A 25,147-nucleotide genomic window follows, 5' to 3' on the forward strand; every position below is an offset into this window, starting at 1 on the left:
ACCTCCGGGACGGGGTCCAGTTGGCCGATGCACTCGAACCTGCGAGGTGAGACGATCCCCGAAGAGCCAACACCGGTTAGAAACCTTGGGGATCGTAGGCCGACTCTGTGCCCGCTAGGTTCCGGCTCGGTGATTCCTAGGAGACCGGATTTATCGATCCTGCGGACCGACGGAGCGCCTTCCGTGTCGTCGTAAGGTCTCCTCTGGCTTCGACGAGCGTAGGTGTCACCTGGCAGCGAACTGGCGCAGGATAACGTGTTCGCCGAATAGGTCTCTCGATAGGAGAACCTGACCGGAGGATGGCTGGCAGCTGTAGGGTTCTCGGCGATGGTGATCGTCATCACCGTAGTCGCGGCTGGCATCGAACTGCTCGTTGCTAGGCTGATCGATGATTTGTCGATGGCTGCCAGGTCGTTGTACGTTGAGGTTAAGGGAGGAGGAAGCGGGGGAGGTGGCGGAGGTGGCGTAGGAGGCGATTCGACCGGATTCTCGATCACGATCTCCATCCGATGGCGAAGAGGATCTCGCTGTGGATCCACCGGACGGTAACCGGTGGCGGCAGCCTCCTGCTAGAGCCAAGTGGTCCGCGTGGTTCCGGCTCGCGAGCCGGTAGGCAGGTCTCAGACGATTATCTCGCGGATGATCCGACGGCCCCGGCTGTTCGGGGTCGAATAGCCTGACTCCAGGCTCTCGTCGTAAGACAGGCTCACCTGCTGCGGAGGCTTCGCGTCCTCGTCGTAGTTCTCCTGATACGGCAGACCGGACACGTCGTACGGCGAATCTGTCGGGCAAACAACGAACAAGGCTGTTGAGCATCCGGGGAAAACAAAAGAGAGAACAACCACCATCGTCTTCCATCCCTCTCTCTCTCTCTCTTTGTCTGTTACATCCGTTCCCGACTGTCTCTTTCACGTTCCACAACCCAGTACCCTCCCGACCAACCTCTACGTGCAACGGGAACGTGAGCGGAATCGCGGACGACCCCAAGCGAGATTGCATCGGAGAGGATCGCGCGCTCCGTGGTCAGGACAAGGTGCTGCTGCTGCTGCTGCCTCCGAAGAGGAAAAACCTGGGTTCGTGAGCGTGAAACGGTCCACCCTTTCAATCGGGACGAGAAGAATCCTCTGAACCCGAGACGCTTTCATTATTTACGGCGGACTCGATATTCCTGGGATGCTCAAATGGGGACGCGGATGTTTAGAACTTAGAACCTCGATTTTGAAACGGGGATGCGGGACGTTTCCAGGGCTCTTTGGAGATTTTGATTTTTTGGCGGGTCGGTTTAGCTGTGCGGATGTTGTGGCGAGATTGATCTCGAAAGGTTTGAGATGTTCTGGAGATTTCATTATTTACGGCGGACTCGATATTCCTGGGATGCTCAAAAGGGATGCGGATGTTTAGATTTTGGACGTCCCTCGATTTTGAAACGTGGATGCGGGACGTTTTCAGGATTCTTTGGACATTTTGATTTTCTGACGGTTCGGTTTGGCTGTCTGTAGAGGATGTTTTGGCAAGATTGATCTTGGAAGGTTTGAAATGATCTGGAGATTTCATTATTTACGGCAGACGTCCCTCGATTTTGATTTTCTGGCGTTTCGATTTGGCTGTCTGTAGGGGATGTTTTGCCAAGATCAATCTCGAAAGGTCTGAAACGTTCTGGAGATCGAGAGATTTGAAGATGTTCGTTCTAATTTCGCGAACGCGGCAGTTCCAATTAACAGTCGCCGAAATAATTGCTAGCAACGTTCAAGGTCGCGATAATCCCCGATTGGTGGAGGTGGTTCTCCGCGGAAGCGACATCCGAAACAATTTAGCGATCGTCTGCCGATAAATCAGAAACTTTCGAGGGCCATCGTCCCCCCGCCCCCCGAATTTATTAAGACCATTAATGGCCTGTCAAGATGTTTTCGACGTCTTGAAATATCCTCTCCGGTCCGAGGCGATTCGAACTTTCGTATGACTAAATTGCTCGGGAACTCGCGACAGATAGAATTGAATGTCCATCGTTCGGTCGATCGTGATGGGGTGGGAAAACCGTTCGCGGAAACGAAACAGGGATGAAGGGAGGAATGGCGTAAAAAGAAGAAAAAGATAGAGAGAGAGAGAGAGAGAAAGAAAAAGAGGGGAAAAAGAAGGGGCGGAGAAGAAAGAGGGTGGCAAAAAGGCGGAAGGTAGAAAAGAAGAGGAGCCAAAGAATACTACTCACCGACGTGTTTTTGAGACTTTACGACGGTGGCGAATGGTTCCGAGCAAAACTGCTGTCGACTTAGATTATGGCTTTCCCGGTAATCCTCCCTCTGTGGGAGGTAATGAGGGTGGGTCGGGTAATCCGACTCGGTGGTCGCATAGCCGGCCAGGTCGTAGGGCTGGCCGACTCCGTTCGCGGCCGCCGACTTCATCTGCCAAATAGAGTCTTGCGAATTCACCGATCCGCCGTTATTCGAGTTCGAGTAGCTGTTGTCCATGTAGCCCATGTTCACACCTGTTCGGACACACGGTTGTTTCGTTAATTGCCATACTGATAAACACCTCATTCTCAAGTTACAGTAACATCGTACAACCTCGATCAACCCTCAGAAATTAAATCACCCTGCACCCTCAACCCTGCAGCGCGCGGATTGTTGAAATCCAATTGAATTTGTAGTTCTAATTTCCTTCGACACTAATGTTGAAATTATAAAGTTGCTTGTATGGGGAATAATTCGATAAATTGATTTATTCAAGCAGGAATTTCATATTTGCAATTGTGTTGCAACAAAAAGTTATCCCCTCTCCGCCAGTATCGGATCAGTCACGTGACGCTGTGGCGCGTCACGTGACCGTGCCATGTGAGAAGAGTGGGGAGACAAGTCTTAATCTTCATTAAAATGTTTTACTTTATGAAAATCACAAGGCTGTATTTATTTACACAGATTTTGTGCAATTTTTGTTACAATACAAGCTTGAATAAATCAATTTATTGTTGCACAAAATCTAAATAAATACAGCCTTGTGATTTTCATAAAGTAAAACATTTTAATGAAGATTAAGACTTGTCTCCCCACTCTACTGACACGGCCCGGTCACGTGACACGGGTAACTTTTTCTTGCAAGATCATTGCAAATCTGAAATTCCTACTGCTTTTGAAATCGACACAGACAATTTTTATTCCCCATATAAAACCGTTTGATCGTTCAAGGAATGATTTTGTGATGAACATTTCGGATTCTGTATGTAAATCGATCCGGAATCGCGTTCATACACCACAGGGTTGTAGAGGGTGAACATTCCCCCTGCCTAAAACATTGCCGCTAACGAGAATATGCATAAACATTCGGGGGCCGGGTCCGGTCCCGGGCTCGAAAATACATATTGTTTCGCGACGGCCACGTGGAGAGCATTAAGTAATGAAACGAATGCTCGCGCGGGAGGCGAGCCCACTATTAAACACCGGTTAAACGAACGAAGCTTCTTCGGTAATTATTGTTACGGCTCCTCGTCATCGTTTAACCGCGAGAGGTATATCGGAGGACGTCTCTCGTTTTAATTGCCACTGGAATTTTTATGAACGCACGATATCGCTGTTTCGAACGTCGGACAAAGTAAGAACGCGTGCCCCGCTGTGGGTTTATGGACGTTCTCGTTTTTCCTGAATGGGATAATTATCTGCAGCGAAGGTTTAGCCAGGTTTCAGAGTTAACAGAACAATACCGGATCCCTTCTGAACAGAATTCGTTCAGTGGAAAGATGAGAGTAGTTGATAAATAAAATTCTGCAACATTTTGAAATGATTGGGGAAGCTTTTGACCACTGCGTTTGGGGCCGGTGAATAATTCAGAACCGGCAGAAAAACTGCAGGGCCCAGAAAAACAAGTGAAAATGAAAAAGGGGGTGCCAGAGTAGTTTGGCTGAGCTGCTGCAATTTTTAGCGGTGGCTAGTTGATAAATAAAATTCTGCGGTATATTTCAATCATTTAAGAAGCTTCTGGACACTGTTTTATAGGCTTGTGAAAAATTTAGGAGCGGCAGAAAAATTGTAGAGCTGTCGAAAACAAGTAAAACTGAAATAGGGGGTGTTCAACCGCTCTTTTTTAATTCTATACGGCCGGAAAAAATTGCACACTATAATCTAACATCTGAGCCAACTTTTGAGGTAATATCTAGGCCTCGAGAGAATCTAGGGGACCATCAGAAAAATTGTAAAGCCTGCGGAACCAACATTCCCAGAACCAGGAAGAGAGAGAGGTCGCCAAAGCCTTAATCTTTGCAATTTCGCACTGGCTGTGCATGCGCACAACATTTCAGAAACCGAATGTAGATCTTGGAAAGTCTTTAGGCAGGACGCCAGGTCACCGACAGGAAATTGGAGGAAAAAGACAGCGACGATAACTATCGCGAATTCCGAACACCGGGGGATAAATCCTGTCGCGTCGAGGCTGGGAAAATGCCGGGAAAAGGTGTTTCGATAGCTAATCCCGAGATAAAAGGTACACACGTTCGGAGGAAGACGTCGGGGCATTTTCAATGCGGTCGAATCGCGTGGAGGCTGGTCGGAGGAACAGGTTATATTCCAACAGCCTCTCTCTATCTCGTTCTCGCGAGGATGGAAACAATGGCGGTGGAAAAAGTTGGCTTAACGAGGTCTAACTTCCTACGATTATACTTTTTCGCGTAGTGCGACCGTATACCTGCAAAGTGCAACGGCAATTTGCCATTTCTTTCCATCTTCGCCGGTTAAGAGATGTGGCACGTCCTAGTTGCGTGACTCGGCCCCTATACGGGCTGGATAATTCATACGGCAGTTACGCGAACGAACGAAGGATGCGGCGCGTCCCGCGAACAATCCCGCGATAAGGCCACGAACACTGTCTCCGGATATCTTGATGATGTTGGGAGAGCACGTCCCGGTTCGCAGCGACGTCGTGCGCCGTCAAAAAGTATTTGATGAGCCCTAAACGCCGCGTTCCACACGGTCGCCATTTTTCTTTTTTCGTGGCCGCCGAGCAAGATCCCTATCGAATCGCTTCGCATAAATCGACAGATAGCGCGGACGTTACCTGTACCAATTTATTTAGGACTCCTACGCCAATGCAAGCTTCAATATTTTATTACGAATCCCTTATCATCGTCTCCGTGACGTTTTCCTGATTAAAATGAGTACCAACACGGCGCAGTTCGGTGCACATTTGCTCGTTTAATTCACGATTTAGTGGAGTTCGGATAAACGAGGTTATACTATATATCGTGGATTAAGCGAGCAATTATGCTTCGAACAATGTCGTGTTTGTACTCATTTTATTCGGGAGAATGTCGCGGATGTGTTGGCAAATGTGTCGCAGAAATGTCATTGGACACAACAAAGTTACAATCACTATTTGTCAATTAACAGGACGTTACCTGTACCAATTCATTTAGGACTCCTACGCCAATGCAAGCTTCAATATTTTATTACGAATCCCTTATCATCGTCTCCGTGACGTTTTCCTGATTAAAATGAGTACCAACACGGCGCAGTTCGGTGCACATTTGCTCGTTTAATTCACGATTTAGTGGAGTTCGGATAAACGAGGTTATACTATATATCGTGGATTAAGCGAGCAATTATGCTTCGAACAATGTCGTGTTTGTACTCATATTATTCGGGAGAATGTCGCGGATGTGTTGGCAAATGTGTCGCAGAAATGTCATTGGACACAACAAAGTTACAATCACTATTTGTCAATTAACAGGACGTTACCTGTACCAATTCATTTAGGACTCCTACGCCAATGCAAGCTTCAATATTTTATTACGAATCCCTTATCATCGTCTCCGTGACGTTTTCCTGATTAAAATGAGTACCAACACGGCGCAGTTCGGTGCACATTTGCTCGTTTAATTCACGATTTAGTGGAGTTCGGATAAACGAGGTTATACTATATATCGTGGATTAAGCGAGCAATTATGCTTCGAACAATGTCGTGTTTGTACTCATTTTATTCGGGAGAATGTCGCGGATGTGTTGGCAAATGTTTCGTAGAAATGTCATTGGAGACAACAAAGTTACAATTACTATTTGTCAATTAACAGAGTCTCAATGAATTATACATACCATTGATATTGTGATTGGGTTGGTGGTATCCGTATCCAGGTTGCGAGTACGCGGGGGTCTTCGAGTCCTCCATGGCTAGAGCATGATCCAAACTGTGTTCCAGGGCCTTGTTCTCGGCATAGTAAGGCGGTGGTGCTTGGCTCTGCTGGCCGTTGCCCGCGACCAGGCTCGGTCGCACTCTGTGATCAAAAGACGAACATAATGAAAGTTTCAACTCTCTCCAAAACAGTCGAGAACCATCGGGTATCACTTACGCGTTGGAGTCCATCTCGTAGTCCTTGGCCTTGGTGGCGTGTTTTCGGCGACACCGACAAAAGAGCAACAGCAGGGCAGCGAACAGCAGAAACACAGCTCCGCTGACTACCAGGGCGATCAGCGTGGGTGTAGCCAGTACACCTGATTGCGCGACGTACGACGGGCCATCTGACGCAACAAAAACAATGTTCTTAATTACCAAATGCCCTGATGAAATTGCTGAACGATCACGGAATACGAGAGCAACCTAGAACAGCAGAGAGATTGACTCCCAAGCCAAAGTAAACAAAACAAGTTACTCACTGAAAGCCTCGGTGTAGTCGCCGCACTTCTGCCTATCAGCCTTCAAACAAAACCGGACTCTGCGGCTGATGGCGTTCTCGGAAGTGTCGGAATCATCCAGGATCCCCTCTCTCTGCGTGGGAGCGTTGCCGAGGACCTCCAACTGCCATTCGTCCAGGATCATCCAGAGTGAGTCGTGAGTCTGTTTCTCGATGGAGGCGACAAGCGACAGACAGGTAGCCGGTACCCCAATAGCTAGCATAGCGCTGGCAGGATCATAGTTCACGCGGAGTGGCGACGGGATCTTGGCGACGGCAGTGGTGGCGGTAACCTCGTCGGAGAAATCCGAATGGTTCTTCGTGTTGTACACCTTCACCTTGAACGTGTAGGTCTGATGTTGCTCGAGGTTGGTGACGTTGCACGGATTGGATCTGCGACAGTCCAGCTCGAGCCATGTGCCAGCTGTGGACCTGGGCATGGCGCAATCCTGAGGAACGACCTCGTCACCTCCAGCGACACGTCTGTAGGACACGTAGTACTTGGTGATGGGCAGACCACCGTCGAATCCAAGCTCCCACAGGAGCGCCACGTGAGTCGGACCAATGTCCATCGCGCTGATGTTGATCGGCCTCTCAGGAGCGCCTTTCGGCTGAAGCCTGATGGTCGAGGTGATGCTGCCTTGAGCGTTCGCCGCTCGACAGCTGTAATCCCCGTAATCCAGCTCGCGGATGTTCGTGATCTTGAGCACCGAGGTGTACACGTCGTAGTTGTCGCTGCTGGTCGAGATCTCGTAATGGCCGTCGCTCGACGAGCCCTGAAGACTCGCCGCGTTCGTCTCGAAACTCCACTGGAACTCAGGCTTCGGCCAGGCTTGCACTTTGCAAGTCACCTCCGCGGTCTCCTTCACGCTGTACGCCACCTTGTCGTGCTTTTGAAGGGCGATCGGCTCGTGCTCCACCTTCAGCATCATCGTCGACTCCACCTTCTTCACCTCGTTCTCGAACACGCACGTGTACTTGCCTCTATCGCTCGCCACGATCTCGTCGGTTTGGGGCCTAGCATGGCCCAAGAAACTCAGGGTTGAATTCACCGTGATCACGTTCCCGTGGCCCTCCGATGCACTCGACGTCACTTTGTACAACCGCTCGTCGGCTGTCAGTTCTTGGTCGTCCTTCAGCCAACGGACGCTAGGACGAGGTTTGCCCTGAGCCACGCAGGACACTTGGAAAGAGGACTCGCCGACCCTGTGAAATCATATCCTTCGAATGCAACGGTGGTCCTCGATGGAGAATCGTACCCGGAAACTGGCCGGCTTCGCGTTTCCGGATGTCTGGGATCGATATCACAAGGTGGAAATGTTTCGAGTACCTCTGGTTCTCTCCCTCCCTCTCTCTCTCTCTCTCTGGGTTCTAAGCTTTGTAGAGAGAGAGGGAGGCTTGTGTAACTGGACTGCGAAATTCGATGGATTCGAGCACAAAGATCTCTCGCCGCGGATAAAGCGTCGGGTTTAACGGGCTTTCGGGATGCTTGAGTTTTTCTGCGGTGCGGGAACTTGTCCGCCATTTAATTCAAGACACCTCGAATTTCGCCGATTGAAACCAGAGTCTCGGGGCTACGTTGCCAGTCAAGCGCGCGAGGTCGACGCTGGAACCACCGGGCCCGTCAAAATGGCGGATTCCTCATCTTTTTGAGATTTCACGATAGTTAAATAAATAAAGATTCACTGGAGCTCGGTGGTTCTAGTGTTAATCATTGGGATGAACTTCCGGAAAGGATATACAGTAGCGGACAAAAGTTTAAGACCGCTCTAAAGAAGACGATAACTTTTTTAATATTGTACTATACGATTTGACCTTTTTTGGGAAGCTAGAGCAATTAGTTTACTAAAGGATGTGAAAAGAAATTTTTTCAAAAATTGCAATTGATCGGAATTGTTGAGGAAATACTAAAAGATGATTTTTTAACTCTTTTTTGTGGGCCTATATTGAAAATTTAGAAAATACGTTTTGTAGATCTGTGTCGATTAAACGTATTCTGAAAATTTCGTCAAAATCGGTCGACGTTACAATGAGCTGCAAACGTTTAAAGATGGTAAAAGTTGCAGATTTTCAAGATTTTCGGCAATAAATCTTGGAAATCTGCAATTTTTAGTAATTTAATTAATTTTAGAAATTAGTAAACTAATTGCTCTAGCTTCCCAAAAAAATTAAAAAAGTTATCGTCTTCTTTAGAGCGGTCTTAAACTTTTGTCCGCTACTGTACCTCTGATTTTTTTTTATACTCTGGATTCTTATTTTGACGTGCTGATTACGAATATGATAGTGAAAGTTGGCGAAAATTTTATTTTCATAGCGGAAACTAAAAAATCATTGTTTTCTCCATTTATTTCCGTAAATAATGGAAATCTTGAAAAATACTTGAAATAAAAGTTGTAGGTCTCATCGAAATACGCATTTTATGTCCTATCGATTTTTGTCATAAAGACGATAGTTTTTGAGAAAAACGATATTAAATGCTCCATATTCTACATGGATATTTTTCATATCGTACAAGTGAATAATTACCTATCATTTTTCTCAAAAAGTATCAACTTTATGACAAAAATCAATACAACATAAAATGTGTATTTCGAAGAGGTCTACAACTTTTATCTGAAGTATTTTTCAAAATTCCCATCATTGACGGAAGTAAATAAAAAACTATGATTTTTATGGTAGTACACCCAATCATTTTAGTGGTCTGTTCGGATAATAGAGGTTCCGCTTCAAACCGTACCGTGTTTGGACTCGTTCTACTCGGAAAAACGCGAGCAACTCGTTAGCGAAACTCCAGCAACGAATAACGAAAAAAATTCTCCCGACCCCGGAAGTGGTGCAATTGGATAACGCGGATAGATTTCCCAGAAATATCGCGGTTGCCTCTTTCTCCGGGACATTACGGGAATCCTAAAATTTCCGGCGTTCCCCGCGGAGCGCCGTAGATACGCAGCCTTCGGGCGGCGTGCGTTCCTTTTACCAAATTGGACCATATTGATCTAGTTTTCCGAAGGCAAAGGCAGGACACGCAAGACGGAGCGCAGCGGGGATACGGTAATCTACTCACTTTCTGGTAACATGGGGCTGCAGCTTGGTGAGTATCTTCGGGGGCTGATGAACAGTCAGGTTAACGGAGGCAGCCTCGCCGTGGCCGTTCTCGTTGGTGGCGTGGCACTTGTACGTACCCTCGCTGCCGAGATGCACGAAATCGATCTCGTACTTCGGCCCGGTGTTGTCGGACGTCATTAGGATCGCTCCGGACTCTCCCTCCTTCCACCACTTGTACCTGGGCTCGGGATACCCGGCAGGATTCGCCATGCAGGTAAGGATCACCTTGGACCCTTCGACGGCGACCGGTGAGTCCGGCGTGATCCTAGCAGGACCGGGTTTATGCCTGACTCTGACGGTCAGCTTGGTCGTCGCGGAATAATTCCTTCGATCTCCACCGGAAGGATGAATGGTGTTCACAGCCCTGCAGGTGTAGTTCCCAGCATGATCAGCCGTGACGCGGGTGAAACGAAGGATGGATCCCAGCTGCCGAAATTCCGGTCTGCCATCTCGCAGCCACTCGATCACCGACGGCGGAGGGTTGGAGCTGACGTTGCAGTGAACCGTCACGGTGTCCTCCACTTCCGCTATCCTGATAGCGTTCCCTTCGATGGAGACTGTGGGCGGGTACAGCACGTCCAGGATCAGGGAGCTCTCACCCGCCTTGCCCAAGTTGTTGTCAGCCTTGCAGGTGTATTTCCCAGAGTCCTGCACCGTGACTCTTCTGATGGTGTGCGTCAAATTGGTAGCAACGAAGTTGCCATCTCTCCACCAGCGTACCTCGTTCACGGTAGGCTTCGAGTCCACTCTGCACTCCAGATTCGCCAGTCCGTTCACCTCCACCTTCAGAGGATTCTCCGGACCGACCGACACCCTCGGGAAATAGTTCACGTCCAGAGTAACCGTGGCGTTCAAGGTCTCCCCATCTCTCATCGCCCTGTTCCTCACCACGCAGCGGAACGTGGCTCCGTCATCCTCTTTCTTAGGCTCCACCAGCAACGTCCTCCCAGAATGCAACAACGCGGTCTCGTTACCACGGTACCACCTGACTTCCGGCTCCGGACTGCCGCCGTTCGTGTTGCACTGGAGCTCCAGCTTCTGACCCTCCGTCGCTGAGGCTGACGATGGCGAGATCGATGGCGGTCCAGGTGCTCGTAATACCGTCAGAGTGATGAACTTCCGGTGCAGGTCGATCCCGGCACCGTTCGCCTTCACTCTGCACTCGTACTTCCCGTTGTCCCGCTCGTACGACACGTTCCTGATCTGCAGGTCGTACCGACCTTCCTCCAGGTTCATGAACACCTTGTACTGCGGCGACAGCTCCCTGTTGTCCACCGCCGCGTTGTCGTGGTTGTCGTTCGTGTGCGTCAGCCAGAAACACGTCACGTTCTCCCGGGGCGGGGAGAAACGGCACTGCAGCTGCACCGTGGACCCCTCGTGCGTGTCCATCTGCGTCTCCTCCAACCGACCCTGCGCCGCCGCTGCAAAACAAATGGGGTGGCACGTTAGAAAAACGACACTTTCCCTCCGTCGGCTTTTCATCCACCGCTGACCCCCACTTCCGGCTCTACACCCCCTGACTTTTTACTACGGACCTGCGGATACTCTTGGAATTCTTTCCAAGGCTCTTTTCAGACTCCTATTTCGACTTTGTACATCCGAAAGCGTTCTGTAATATCGTACACAGGTTTTTCATCGCGCGCACAGTTTTGGAAAATATTTCTTTGTGCGTGCAACACCACGGCCCACAATATTTTAAAAATGTATATCTGTTTACATGAATCTATTTTAAAAATACCATTTATTCATGAACATTCGCCAGAAAAAAAAAATCTGTACATCGATTGAAACAGAATATGTTGCTTCCCGTCATAATCCGGCACGTCCATTTTTGTTGTGTTATAACCTCAAGTACGCTCATAAAGGGAAAACATTATACAACGTAATGTAAAGCGAAAAATTGAATAATTTGCGATGGATCATTTAGTTCAAGGTGTGTACTAGTTATTTTGACTCCCTAGCGGTTTTTACAATTATTATTTATCGTATTTTATTGATTCAAAGTGATCCGTTTGTTAAAACGCGAAATCGAAAATTCTTATATCTTTAACTAAGCTTTTCTCAAAAAAGCTGAAACATGTCTTGTGATTTTTGCTAGAAAATATTCGTAGGAGTATTCTTTACCGAATTCTATAAAAAATTTTCTGCTCCGGCTTGCTCCCTGTAATTTAAAAAAATATTTATTTAGCAAGATACCCAGAAGCCACGTACGCACAGATTTTCGAGAAATGGTTATTATTATCATTATTATTCAGGATAAAATCGTACGAAAATAAACACGTTACTAAACAGTCGATTTTGACTTTTGACTTTTGTTTCACTTACAGTTATACATACAATCCATATCACTACAGACGGTACGCCAACTTTGGATACTTATATCTTGACAACGGTTTATACAAAAAACAATGTTTTTGTAGTGTTTTGAAAATGTCTTAACCTCACCTATTAGAATACATAATCAAAAATGTACATTACCGTATGAAATTTCAAAAGTGACCTTCATAGAGCTTCTCAAGGTTACAACAATACCAAACAAATACAATCATCATATACACCTCCTCATACCCTATAACTTTCATTTGAAACATTTTTTTATATGACTTATAGTTTTTAAGATATGGAATTTTGTCCAAAAAACGGGCATTCCGACGCCTCTGTGGCGGCCCTGCGGATAACATTGGGTGCGAGCGATGAAAAACACGTTTGATCAAATATCAACGGACCTATCGATCGCGGGGAACAATTTTGCGCGTGATATTTTTAAGCACAGTGTTCGCATTGCGTAACGGAAATATTTATTCGGAAAATATCGTCGAAAATAACGCCGCTCCTCGAAAGAAGGGAACCCGCGTGTTGCGTCGGTCATGGCAAGCTGGCGTATTCGCGTTTCTGGTAGCGTACACGGCTATTTCGATAATGGAGCCTTTCACGGAGAGATACGCTCCGACACAATATCGCCGAGCGAGGAGAGTTCAATCATTATCGCGGAATATATCGGAGACCCATAATCACAGAAAAATCAAATCATACGTCTCGCGTGACAGTGAAAAACGGGATACTCAGACGCGAAAGCACGCCTCCGAGGGATATTCTTAGCCCGTTTGCTGCTCTACAAGGTGCAATTTCACACTCGTAAATCTTTATTTTCAAATATGTATGAGATAGGAAGATGGATTTACTATCAGAGATTGAGGAACGGAGAAGCTTGCAACGGTATTCTAAGGACCAATTGCGACTTTCTGGAGTACAGCGCGGGCAAAGACAACTTCGAGAACTATATTACCCATCGTTGGGAGCTCGGGAGTTGGCACGGAGGCGGTGTACGAAGTTATGGAAAGCAGTATCATGTTCCAAATTGTCCCAATCGTCCCCGAAAAGTCAGCTCGGCGGGTTCCCGTGTTGTTTTATTCGTATTTTATGCGCCATAATCAGTGCTCGCGATTGTTTAAAAAAATTATACGCGGATGATTTTCTTGTGTCTTCAAATCTTCGGAAGCGTTACTAGTTTAGCAGAGCAATTGGCAACATTAACCCATTGCCCTACGATTTATTTGACGGTTTTGGTGAACATAACTTTTTTGTAGTTCGTAATTTCTTAAAAAAGGAAGAAAATGTTTATTGTATGTCTAACATTCTCAAATAGCGCTGCACATTAACGAAACCGAAGTAGAATTTCATTTCGGTTCAAAGGAAATTAATAGCACACACATATACCGGGCGAGTCACCTCTAACGTTGCCACCTCAAATATCTTCGTTGTTTTTAAAGGTACATTAAATGTCTTGAAGAGAAAGTTGAATGGTAAAATGGGGCTCATACAACACCAAAACAATTTTTGTTTTTATGTCATTCTTTTTAGAGATATGAAGGTCATAGAGAAATAAGTTTTCCCGACAGAAAAATAACAATGACGTTGAAAAAACTATGAAAAAATAACCGGACGAAAGAGATTGTTCCTCTATGATATTCCTCCTTCGATGCTACTTAAATTATGCCATAAATATCTTTTTGCCATTAAAGATAAAGTCTCTCCTTCAGCTGTGAGACACCCTGTGTATTTATTAGACTCTGTTCATAATCTTCATCACGAGTATGACACGATATTAAAGGGGCAAGAAATTAATAATCACGATGAGAACTCTGAAAACGGTGCAACCAAAAATTCAGAAATAATTCACTGTCGCGTGTGCTCATTAGACCGTGTTCATCGAAACTTGTCGCAGAGGTTTTGGAAGCATTTTTCAGCATCTTATCCTATATATCGAGAAACAAATATGTCATTGAACGAAACAGATATTTGTGTTAATGGATGGTCTAGACTTCGATTACGTGGTTTGACCGATTGTTTTTCGAATGAGCAGCAAACGGTGCAACGGGTTTGAACGGGTCTAACATGTGGCAGCAATCGGACAAGGTCCGCAGAGGATGTTATCCCCGTCTCCTTACAATTCTACGTAACAGAGGATATCCACAGCAGCCGGGCCGAGCGTGACCCGGTCGAAATCGGAAGCGCCATCGGTAACATCGATTATCGAGAGAGAGCGTTTCGTTGTGTTCCGTTTGCGCTCCAATTGCCGTTATCTCTGACGACCTGTACGAGCTGCCGATGAAGCGGACGCCCGGAGATAACGAAACCGGAGCGCGATGCATTCGGGTCACCTGACCGACGCGACGACTGCGTTAAATATTTCAAATGCCCGGATATACGATTCCCGGGGACACAAAGACCGCCAGGTGTGTCACCTCACCTGCGAGACACTGCACACTTTCAAACGGTTCTACAGTGGTTGCCTTTCTTAGTCGTAGGGTCTAGAAGAGACAGCAGGGACTACTTAGGGTGTCGAAAATTAGCAGTGAAAATTATCTGACATCAATTGCACTGGGGCAGATCGTTTATTCTTACTAGACTGCGGATCTTTATGCATTTATAGTAAAATTGAGTAGATGAAATTCAAAGTTGTTGAAATATTTTAAAAATTGAAGATGTCAATATATGATTTCTCCCCTATTAAAATCATTAAGGGAAGAAATAACATCCAATTTGGTTTCTATTTCTTGCAATCAATGCAGACAATTTTTATTTTGCATAAAGATCCGCAGTCTAATTCTTACTTTAATACATTTAAGAAGCTCAGACTCTCGTCACTTGTGGTAGCCTTTCTTAGTCGTGGGGCGCAGAAGAGACAGCAGGGTCGAGACTTAAGGCATCGCAAATTAGCAGTGAAAATTATCTGCCATCAATTGGACTGAGAGTAGACTGTTTATTCTTACTTTAATAAATTTAAGAAGCTCTCATAGAATCTCGTTGCTCTTGGTAGCCTTTCTTAGTCGTAGCATCTAAAAGAGACAGCAGGGTCGACTTAGGGTATCGAAAATTAGCAATAAAAATGATCTGCCATCAATTGGACTGAGAGTAGATTGTTTATTCTTACTTTAACCCTCCGTGTGCTGTGCCGGAGTCATTTTTGACCGGTAACATCCAAATTTTCGTTTAAGTATTCATTTTTGTAGCAATTAAACTAACTGAATAGCTGTTTCATTGAGGATATCGGAAAGACTAACGTGTCTACACGAGATACCATCAAAATTAAATTTTTAAAAATTATTAATTGGAGCTGTGAACGGTCCTAAGCATTGCCAAATGGCATAGCTATAAAAATCGTCCGTTATCCGCGGGTTAATAAATTGATCAAGCTCATAGACACTTGTCGCTTTCGAACACCCATCGATTGATAGCTGAATGTTTCGAGAACTTGAGGATCGACGAGACTCGTTTCTGAAGAAACGTCTCGGACAATTCTCTGTTCTTCGTGGTCGAAACGACGTAGTCGACGACGAACGTCTCGTCATTGGGTCGTATAACGGTAAAGCCACCGGTTTGACTTCTCGAACGCCGATATCGCGAGACCTCTCTTTCTTCCTGGCCCCCTGCGCCCCTTCCGTCCCCTCTCGCACCTGGAATCAAGCTCCCCACTCTCGATCAGCTCGAAGCTTCAAGGGATCGTTGTGTTCCCCTTCTCCTTCACGCGATGCTCTCTCTCTCCTTCTCTCTCCTTTCTTCGTCCCTCTCCAACGAACCTTTGTGTCTCACCTTACGTGCTCAAGAGCCCCCTGCCCCCTGCCCTCGGCCATACCTATGCACGAGTCTATATTTACGTCCGCTTGTCTCTCTATAAATCCATCCGGCTCTTTCTCCTCTGCTATCCCCTGTTGCCCCTCTTGATCCCCCACACATCGACCCATCAGAGTATACACTGTGAAACCCCCTCCCTCCCTCCACCCCGCCCCCGTAACCTTCTCCCTCGCATACTCTTGCCACCTTGTTTACTTTTCGATACCGCTTTCTTAAGTTCGCGTGCCGTTCCAAGAAATCTTGACCCCTCACCCCACTCCCGAACGACTATGTTTCGTTAATTATGGTAGCTCAGGGGAGACGAGGGGTACACGTGTGCCCCGAAATGGAATCGAAGTACTGTTGCGCGAACCCGGCGTAATTGCTTGAGAAAAGCCGGAGAAAACGCCGCTTCTTCTGCGGTCGCTTCGAATGCGAGGAACGAAGGCTCCTCTTCTTGGTCCCATTGGTCCCCTATGGGGCTTCTCCGCCCCCCTGCCATTGTTCCGTGGGACTACCGTCTTCGTGGAACATGGGTGCCGCGCGCTATAGTACTCGGCTTTGTTCGGAGAACGTTTTAACCGAGCGAGAATCGTGCAGGAAACGAACCGGGAACGAATTTCAAAGTTGCACTGCATTTTAGAGAGGACTCTGATGCACGAGCACGATCCTCAGCATGAGCTCTGGTTTCAGTGATTGATACAGGATGCTGCATTCTTTCGCATGGTGGCGTCAAATTTTGCGTGGGTATTTTTGAAGGAAAGGAACAATGGAACGGAAGTCGACGAAATGGCGGACCTTGGGTCCTACAATCTACGAGTTTTGAGATTCATTTTAGGATCTTTATCACGATAAAATTTATTGGAAGAGTCTAAATAAATGTTGGTGCTTTTAAAATAAATTGCGATTCTATTTTAACCCTCGTAAGGTCACATAAATAATAAGGCGGGGTCAGTGTTGGGCAATAAATAAATTTATTTAAATAAAAATTTAAATAACAAGTTATTTGTTATTTGGATATTCAAATAAAAAGCAAAAATAATTATTTATTATTTGAGCAAGTCTAAATAGAATTGTTAAAAATAATAAAGTTCATTGTTATTTACAAGAACTATTTATTTGTTTTCCAGCTCAATCCAAATAATAATCTTTTATTTGCAAATGAGAATTAATAAATAGATCACTTTTGGAATTATTTAAATTACTTTTATTTAAATAATAAGTTTAGTTATTACTTGCAATTAAAATCACACGTTTATTTATAATTTGAAATAAAATATGCCCAACACTTGGTGGGGTCTCTTAGACCCCGACAAATGAATTTCCTAAATATCCTCGTTTTTAATAAATTTGGTATACAAAATAACACAGGATAAAAAGTAAACGAACAGATTTAATTTAATTCATATAAAAATCTGAAGTTGGTCTCTGAGACCCCAACATTACCTCGCGAAGGTTAAAAATAAATTATGATTACTTTTAAAATAAATTGTGATGATTGCAGAACAATAAATTGCGATTATTTTAACCCTCACAAAGTATGGTCTCTTAGACGCCGACAAATGAATTTCCTAAATAGCCTCGTTCCTAATAAATTTGAGATAAAGAATAACACAGGATAAAAAATAAATAAACAGATTTAATTTAATTCATACAAAAATTCTTTTGAAAAAACTGAAGCTGGGGTCTCCGAGATCCCACATTACCTTGCGAAGGTTAAAAATAAATTATGATTACTTTAAAAATATATTGTGTTGCTTGGAGAAACATAAATTGCGATTATTTTAAGAATAAATGTTACAATTTTGATAAAGTAATGCAAAGTTGTCGCTGCCAGCGACCCCACAGATCCAGCGTATTAAAGGCGTCTGTTTCCGTGGGAGGACAAATGGAGTTTTGAGGATCGCGGAGATAAGAGGTTTGCAAATCGTCGTACGTGGGAATGATTCGCGAAACTTGCAACACCAGAGACTAGGATAGTTGAGATTATTTTAATCCTTAGTACAACACCGTAGTTCTCTATACGTTTAAGAGGCTTTTCGCGTAAAGTCCTGCCGAGGTCGTCCCCGGGCTTAGACCACCGGTGAGATGTCTATGCAACCTTGACTAATGGAATTCCTTCGGCAAAAATGCGCGAATGCAGTCGCCGGAGTTTAATCGAGCGTGTCGGACGTTCGCTAAAAAGCGCGACGCAAACTTTCGCGCGAACCTTTATGATAAAAACAAGTTTCCTTGTATTTGTGCCAGCTCGTCGAACTGTTGCGAGCTGATACGCAGCAATCCATTAACACTTCGGCTCGCGAAAGTTCCGAACGATCGAAGTAATTTATCGAATGGGAGAATAAGAGACAGAGAGATCGGGAAATAAAGATACTGCCGTGAAGTATTATATTCAGGACTGATGACAAAACGCGTCGAACTGTCAAAAGGTCTTTAAACTGCGAACGAACCGGAGAGCTGGTCGAACCGAAAGCACGATGTAACTCTGATTTTCTATATAAAATACGAGCTGGATTTTTTTACACATCCGTATAATCCCAACAAAACTGTAGAACCTTTTGTTTAAACCATGTTTCAATATCTCACACGTAGCCGAAGTTATGGCGGCTCGGAACACCCGTATAACGCATCGCAACACATGCCAGTGGCGTAAGCAACGAGACTTTACCACCGGCCGCGATATACGGCCAATTAGAATCGCTGTAACTTTTGATGCACACGAAATCTCCGTTCCGAACGAAAATTATTCAGCTTTGCATACATTATACACGAGCGTGCCAAAAATTTGCCCGCAGTTTATTCGGATAACCAAAATCACGCATACGCACACCTGTAGCGTCGCTGGATTCTTTCTCTGTACTGCACTGTGCTGTATTTAGTTTCGTTTTCCGATGCGCCATGCGCACAATTCCACGAAGAATACGCTCTTGGGACGGAGATCGACAAGATCCAATGTTTACAGTTCTAATCCGTGGAATGTAAATATTTGGAAACGTTCAGACATCCTACGGTGCTATCTACTAGACTGTGGATTTTATGTATTTACAAAAATTGGCACGTACAATTTAAAGCAGTGGACATGTTCGAAAAATTGAAGAACATCAACGCGTATTCGTTTCAAAGTCTGGCAAAAATGTTATTCAAATAAAAATATCGAATAAAGTTGGTTTAAAATTCGAAATTTTTATTCAAATAAAATGTATGCCCGACTCTGGTTCCAGTGTAATAAAATAATTCAAACAAGAAAGTAATTTTTATCGAGTCTTTCAGACATTTTTTTATTTTACATAGAAGGTTCCCAGTCTAGTAATAACTACAGACATTTTTTATTTTGCATAAGGATCCGCAGTCTAGAAATACCTAGAATAGGTTTTATAATACGCAGTCTAGTAATAACTAGACTGGGAGAACCTTCTATGCAAAATAAGAAATGTCCACAACTGTAAAATTCGCTTTCTATCGTCTTAAAAATATCCTCAAATCCTTCTAATGTCCTTCCACTCTTGTATTTGGCCTACTTTTATACATTGGTACTTTACTTTTATTTTTAGTTGCGATTCTGCGGCTTGGGACTCTAAAATGGAACCGGGGCCAACCTTTAGTAATAAAGTTATTCGCGTGACGGAGTCAAAAATACAGTTATGCTGAATTTAACCACCTACTTTAACGGAACGGCGTCCGTATAAATCCTGAATGAATTCAATTTCGTGTAGAAACCTCAATAAATTCGTTCTTCTGCGGCGCTTGAAAGAAAAATCTGAATATTCATTTCGAAATGTCGCGACGTTTCGCAAAATTGCTTGTGTATTATTGGAAGAAGAGGCCGGAAAGCGGTCTTCTCGTCTCTGGCCGAGCGTTTAACGCGTCGTTCTGCGAGGAGACACCTGTGGCAGGGGCCTACGTCACAAGAGCGAGAGAGAGAGGGGGGGGGGGGGAGAGATCTAACACCGTGGCGTGGCGTCGTTCGATATTTCGCCGAACGAGAGGCCGAGAGAGCGAGGCCAGGCGAATTCTCCGGCATTCCCTGCGAATTTACGACGCGTCCTGCTTCTGTTTCACCCTTCCGCGTTAATAGACAACCCCTAGAGCGCGGCCATTAACGGTGAGCTATGGTCCTCGCCGGATTCCGAAACACCAATGACGCCGCCGCGAGATAGATCCCTGGACCCTGGCTCTCCTATTCAAGGCTGCAAGGTTTGCACCCCTCCGCGTCCATTCTAGGGGGTTGAACACGCGTGTACCACCCCTGATTCGACTAACGACCGGCTCAGAAGTCAGCCACGCCGATGGACAACCAAAATCGAGATACCTGGCTCCCAGTGTAATTGATAATCGATCTTTCGAACGAGCTTGACGAGAAATTTACACTTTAGTGGGGGAAAGTTTTTGGAAAGTGACCGATGTGGTGTCACAGAGCTGAATGAAAAAGTATGTCTACTAATTATTGAATAGTTGAAACATCATATTGAAGGTCGTTCCCATAATTTATGTTACGTTCCAACATTGATGATTGCCTCCCAAAAATATTTATTAAACTATAGTATCTAGATAGATCATTCCGAAAATATTTTATTATATTCTGTCTTGCTTCAGAACGGTTTAAAAAATATTTCTACGAGGTCCTAGAGAAGGCTCGTTTCAACCCCTAACTGCGAGGACCACTTTCACTCCTCCAACCCCAGCATTTAGACTAGGGGAAATTGTAGACCAAACAGCTTTTCGTGGAACACTTCTACAGTATAGAAACAGATGAATTTTTCAAAAAATATTTCATATTCAGAAAAGTTTAAGGAAGTACTTTCACCCCTAACTTCGAGGACCATTTTCACTCCTGCAACCCCAACATTCAGACTGGGGGAAATTGTATACTGAACAGCTTTTCGTGGAACACTTCTACAGTATCTAAACAGATGAATTTTTACAAAAATATTACACATACAGAAAAGTTTAAAGAAGTACTTCTACCCCTAACTTCGAGGACCATTTTCACTCCTCCAACCCCAACATTCAGACTAGGGGAAATTGTATACCAAACAGCTTTTCGTGGAACACTTCTACGGTATCTAAACAGATGAATTTTTCAAAAAATATTTCACATTCAGAAAAGTTTATACGAAAGTTGTGACTCCAACCCCTAACATTGAGGATCATTTTATATATATGGCGTTTTGATTCGGAACAGTTTAGAAAAATATTTCCACGAAGTTCTGACGTAGCCTCGTTTCAACCCCTACCCCTGAGGAGCATTTTCATCCCTCCAACGCCAACATTCAGCCCGGGGTGACGTGTATACTAAACAGCATTTTGTGTGGACCAGGCTCTCCCCAAAATTTCCCGAAAATCGTTTGTGCACTCCCTATTTTATTAACGTCAAGCTAAACCCAGTCCCCGAAGGAAGTTCCCAGGTACAGCCTTACCACAGCAGATTTTACGCATTTATGGCATACGCGATGTTCCAGAATTCATTGTTGGCGTTGTTGAAAGTTTAAGTAAGCTTGATGGAGGACTTGTTTTACTGGGGGGGGGGGGCGTATAAAATTCTCGATTAATTTCCTGTGAACGAAATAAAAAATCTGCAACAATAAAAGGGAGCAGCTTTCGAACCGTAAAATTACAAATTTGGTATTTCGACGAATAATCGAAGAAATCTAATCAACCTGCGTGTAATTACCTGGGGAACAGGTCGCGGAAATTCGAAACGTTCCACAATTTTCGGAATATAGTTGCCAATCGTTTTTTTGGGCTCTCGCAGGTTTTAACCGATGCGATTGCGTGATTGGATGCGCTCGGGGAGAGAGAGAGAGAGAGAGAGAGAATATAGTATTATTTTTCGAATATCTCGATAACTGTTAACTCCGCGCCTAATGTACCGTGACGATTTTTTCGTTTTTATCCGCGGACGCGAGCTCGATAGCACGATTTTCCACGATTTCCCGGGATCGAGTGCGCCCGGGGGCAAAGCCGTGACGCAAAAACGAAATTCTAGGCCGAATCAACCGGGTGACATGCTGTAAGAAATCGACTGCTATCGCGGAAAAGAGAAATTACTAGTTTTCCCGTCGCCGCGCGTGCTTTGATCGGTTGAAACCAATTTTTCTTCGGCGGCGAAACGATCCACGAAAACAGGTCTTATTGATTTCCGATTGGCCAAACGACCGATTTGATTATTTAAACACGGCCCTCTATATATAATAACTTTTAGGGTGTTCGCTCTATTAATAGGAACCCCGATCATGCTCGCGATTTTCTATTTTACCCGTCGACCCTTTCCAGACGGTCTAAATTTACAAACGGCACACACTTTCGTACGATGTCACTTTTCTTACTGCATGCACTGTCACAAATAGTATGATCCAAAGAAAACGCCGATAATTCGACTTTCCAATTAGAAGCAGCCCCGATTAACCCCATTGCCAGATAGCCGATGACGACCGGTCGTTAGTAATTATTGAGGAGCGATTAATTATTCAACTGCGCCATTCTATGTTTAATAAAAACGTGACGCGAACTTCACATTTTCCGGGGGTAGTTTTTGGAAAGTGCTCGAAATGGTTTCCCGATGCAGACCATGTCCTAAATCCTTTCAAAAATATTTTAAATGGTGTCTTGAAGAAGTCTCGTTTCAATTCGTAATTTCGAGGACCATTTTCACTCCCCAACGCTAACATTCACCCTCGGGACAAGTGTATGCTAAACAGATTTTTTTGGGCCCAATTAACCCCACTGCCAGATAGTCGGTGACGAACGGTCGCGTTAGGAATTATTATGGAGCAATTAATTATTCAACTGTACCATTCTATGTTTAATAAAAACGTGATGAGAACCTCACATCATGTGAGGATGAATTATTTAACTGTGGACTTCTATATTTAATAAAAACCGTCCGCGCTAATTGCGAATCCCGGAAGCGAGGTGGACGTCTGTTCCCGCTTAAATAGAATTATACCTTTCGTTCACGTTCGTGGATCGTCTTAATCGATCTCGATTTCTACAAAATAAAAATTTCCCAATGGAATTTTCATGGAGAATCGCAATCGGAAAATACCGGTTAGAGTGACTGAGAAAAGAAATAAATGTCGATGTGGCCGTGTCTCGGAATGTTTATTTCGCATGAAATAACCCGCAGGCTAATGGCGACCAATTTCGCAAGCAACGGAGCAGAGTTCCCGCGTTAACGGGCCAACAAAAAGGAAATTTCCTGCGTAGACGTTTCCAGTCAGCAAATAAATTGCGGGGTCCCTGCGACTCTAATTACACCCGATCAATCCGCCGCATAATTCGCACAGCTGGTGGTGAAATCGAATGTCGCTGGAAGATGTTAAAATTTCAGCGCACCTCTCGGCCCCGCTCTTTGAATAAGAACGTCCACGAGCAAGCGTTTTCACGGATCGTTTGCAGACCCCGTCGCGGTTTCGTTGAAAGAAACCACGACGAAAGAAGCAGGCTATTCGTGAGCCTCGGTCAAGTCTCTCGGAGCGATGTCCAGGTAAAGGAATCTCGAGTCGACCCGTTTCTACCGGAGGTGTACCTTGAACTCATCCATCTTGGCACCCACCGAAGAGAGGTCGAGACGCGTAACTCCGTGTTCCTATATAGGGGAAACCGGTCCACCATTTTCATGGTGTACAGCTGTTGGTGTCGTGGCTACAACTCCTTAAAATGGCGATGGCAGAGAACCTAGACGGTACAGCCGGTTACGATATACAATGCTGCCAACAGCGGATAGTTGGCCGATCGGCACAAGATCGTGAACGGTTAGCATTGGCCAAGGGAAAGGAGGCCTTCGGGCTCCGCCGCGGCCTGGAACGGGTTTGTTAAAAGGACGACGATGCACGAGAGAGGCCGGCTAAACCGCGACAACCAGACGCCAACTAGAAACTACCAGGAACGTCGTCGTCGACACCGTTTTGTTGCACCGAGGAATTGTCGGGATCTCGAGCCGAGCCATCGAATCTTCCACGTATCTATCCTCTCAAGATATATTCATTCTACTAGTTAATTCTACCACGTCATTTATTAGTTACTTAGTTATTTTGTTTTTGTTTGAAAAGCTGAAGACAACTGGAAACTGTTGGGAATATCGTTGATACTGCTTTGTATCTCGAAGCAGTTTGGAACTGGTGGGGGGAAGCGATATCAGGAACTACTAAGCATTACTAGATACTACTAGACACTAGTAGAAACGTCGTCGACACTGTTTTCTAGCTTTAACATCTGAATTGTTGGAATGAAGTAACACTAGGAAATACTAAGCACTACTAGTAGTTGACACTGTTTTGTAGCTTTAACATCGGAATTGTTGCGACGAAGTAACACTAAGAACTATTAAGCGCTACTAGGAATTACTAGGCACTGATGGGCACTATTAGAAATGTAGTTGACACTGTTTTGTAGCTCTTCGTTCAGAATTGTTGGGATGAAATATAATACTACGAGCTATTAAAAATTTACTCTTTAATACCGTGACATTATTTACTGGTGGTTTAGCTGGTACTAAGCTTTTGTGAGAACTAGATGACGACTAGAAACTACTGGGAACTATGTTGACACTGTTCTATAGCTCTTCGGTTGGAATTGTTGAGATGAAGTAAGACTATGACCTACTACATAGGAGCTACTAGGAACTACTATGAACTGCTATGAGTCGCACAGTGGGACAAACCGATGAATTCTGTGTCAAAATCAAAGAACTTTCGATAGAAATGAGATAGAACAACGATTTTTTTTTAAAGCAAAGCTGAAACATTTCAAAATGTGGGAAAAATAGAGAGATTATAGTAGGAACGTCTTTTATCCTTGAAAAAATTCGTTAAACTTGCACAATTTCAAGAAAATTGTGGTTTATCCAATACCACGCGCGGAAAAAAATTTTTTTCACATGCTATACATCATTTCCCGTAGATTTTTTTCACACCGATGTCAAATCTGGTCTCAAAATTCGTCGACGATCTCAGGATTTTGCAAAAAATCGATTTTTGTGAACAAATCTACTAATGGAATCATTTTTTCGTTGAAATAATTTGAAAACCCACTAGTTTGAAGATATATTGTATATTCTCATATATAAAACAAAATAAAAATAAATATAACGAAGTATTTGAACATTTACTTGACATATGTCACTTGATGTATCGCTGCGATTATCGCTGGCTCTCCTTGTATGCTGTGTGTGCAAATGATATTTTCATTTACACAGACAGTGAGGTAAGTATTTAAGCTTTTTAATTGAAGTTTAACGAATTTTTTCAAGGTTAAAAAACGTTCCTACTATAATCTCTCTAT

The 25,147-nt window shown here is 44.6% G+C and overlaps 1 protein-coding gene across 2 annotated transcripts in view; it reads right to left on the reverse strand.

Annotated features, from left to right (window-relative positions):
* Positions 1-486: 486 nt before the first annotated feature.
* Positions 487-25,147, reverse strand: part of Ed (hemicentin protein echinoid) — a 113,557-nt gene continuing 88,896 nt past the window's right edge. For both annotated transcript variants that reach the window (XM_076441342.1, XM_076441341.1), the window contains exons 2-7: positions 9,711-11,172; positions 6,630-7,852; positions 6,326-6,494; positions 6,072-6,250; positions 2,207-2,482; positions 487-781 (exon numbers count right to left, since the gene is read on the reverse strand). In XM_076441342.1, coding sequence (XP_076297457.1) covers positions 621-781; positions 2,207-2,482; positions 6,072-6,250; positions 6,326-6,494; positions 6,630-7,852; positions 9,711-11,172 — 3,470 coding nt within the window. In that variant the 3' untranslated portion in view covers positions 487-620. The remainder of the gene's footprint in view (positions 782-2,206; positions 2,483-6,071; positions 6,251-6,325; positions 6,495-6,629; positions 7,853-9,710; positions 11,173-25,147) is intronic.

Source organism: Lasioglossum baleicum, chromosome 16 (assembly GCF_051020765.1).
Source record: "Lasioglossum baleicum chromosome 16, iyLasBale1, whole genome shotgun sequence".
Taxonomy (NCBI): Eukaryota; Metazoa; Arthropoda; class Insecta; order Hymenoptera; family Halictidae; genus Lasioglossum; species Lasioglossum baleicum.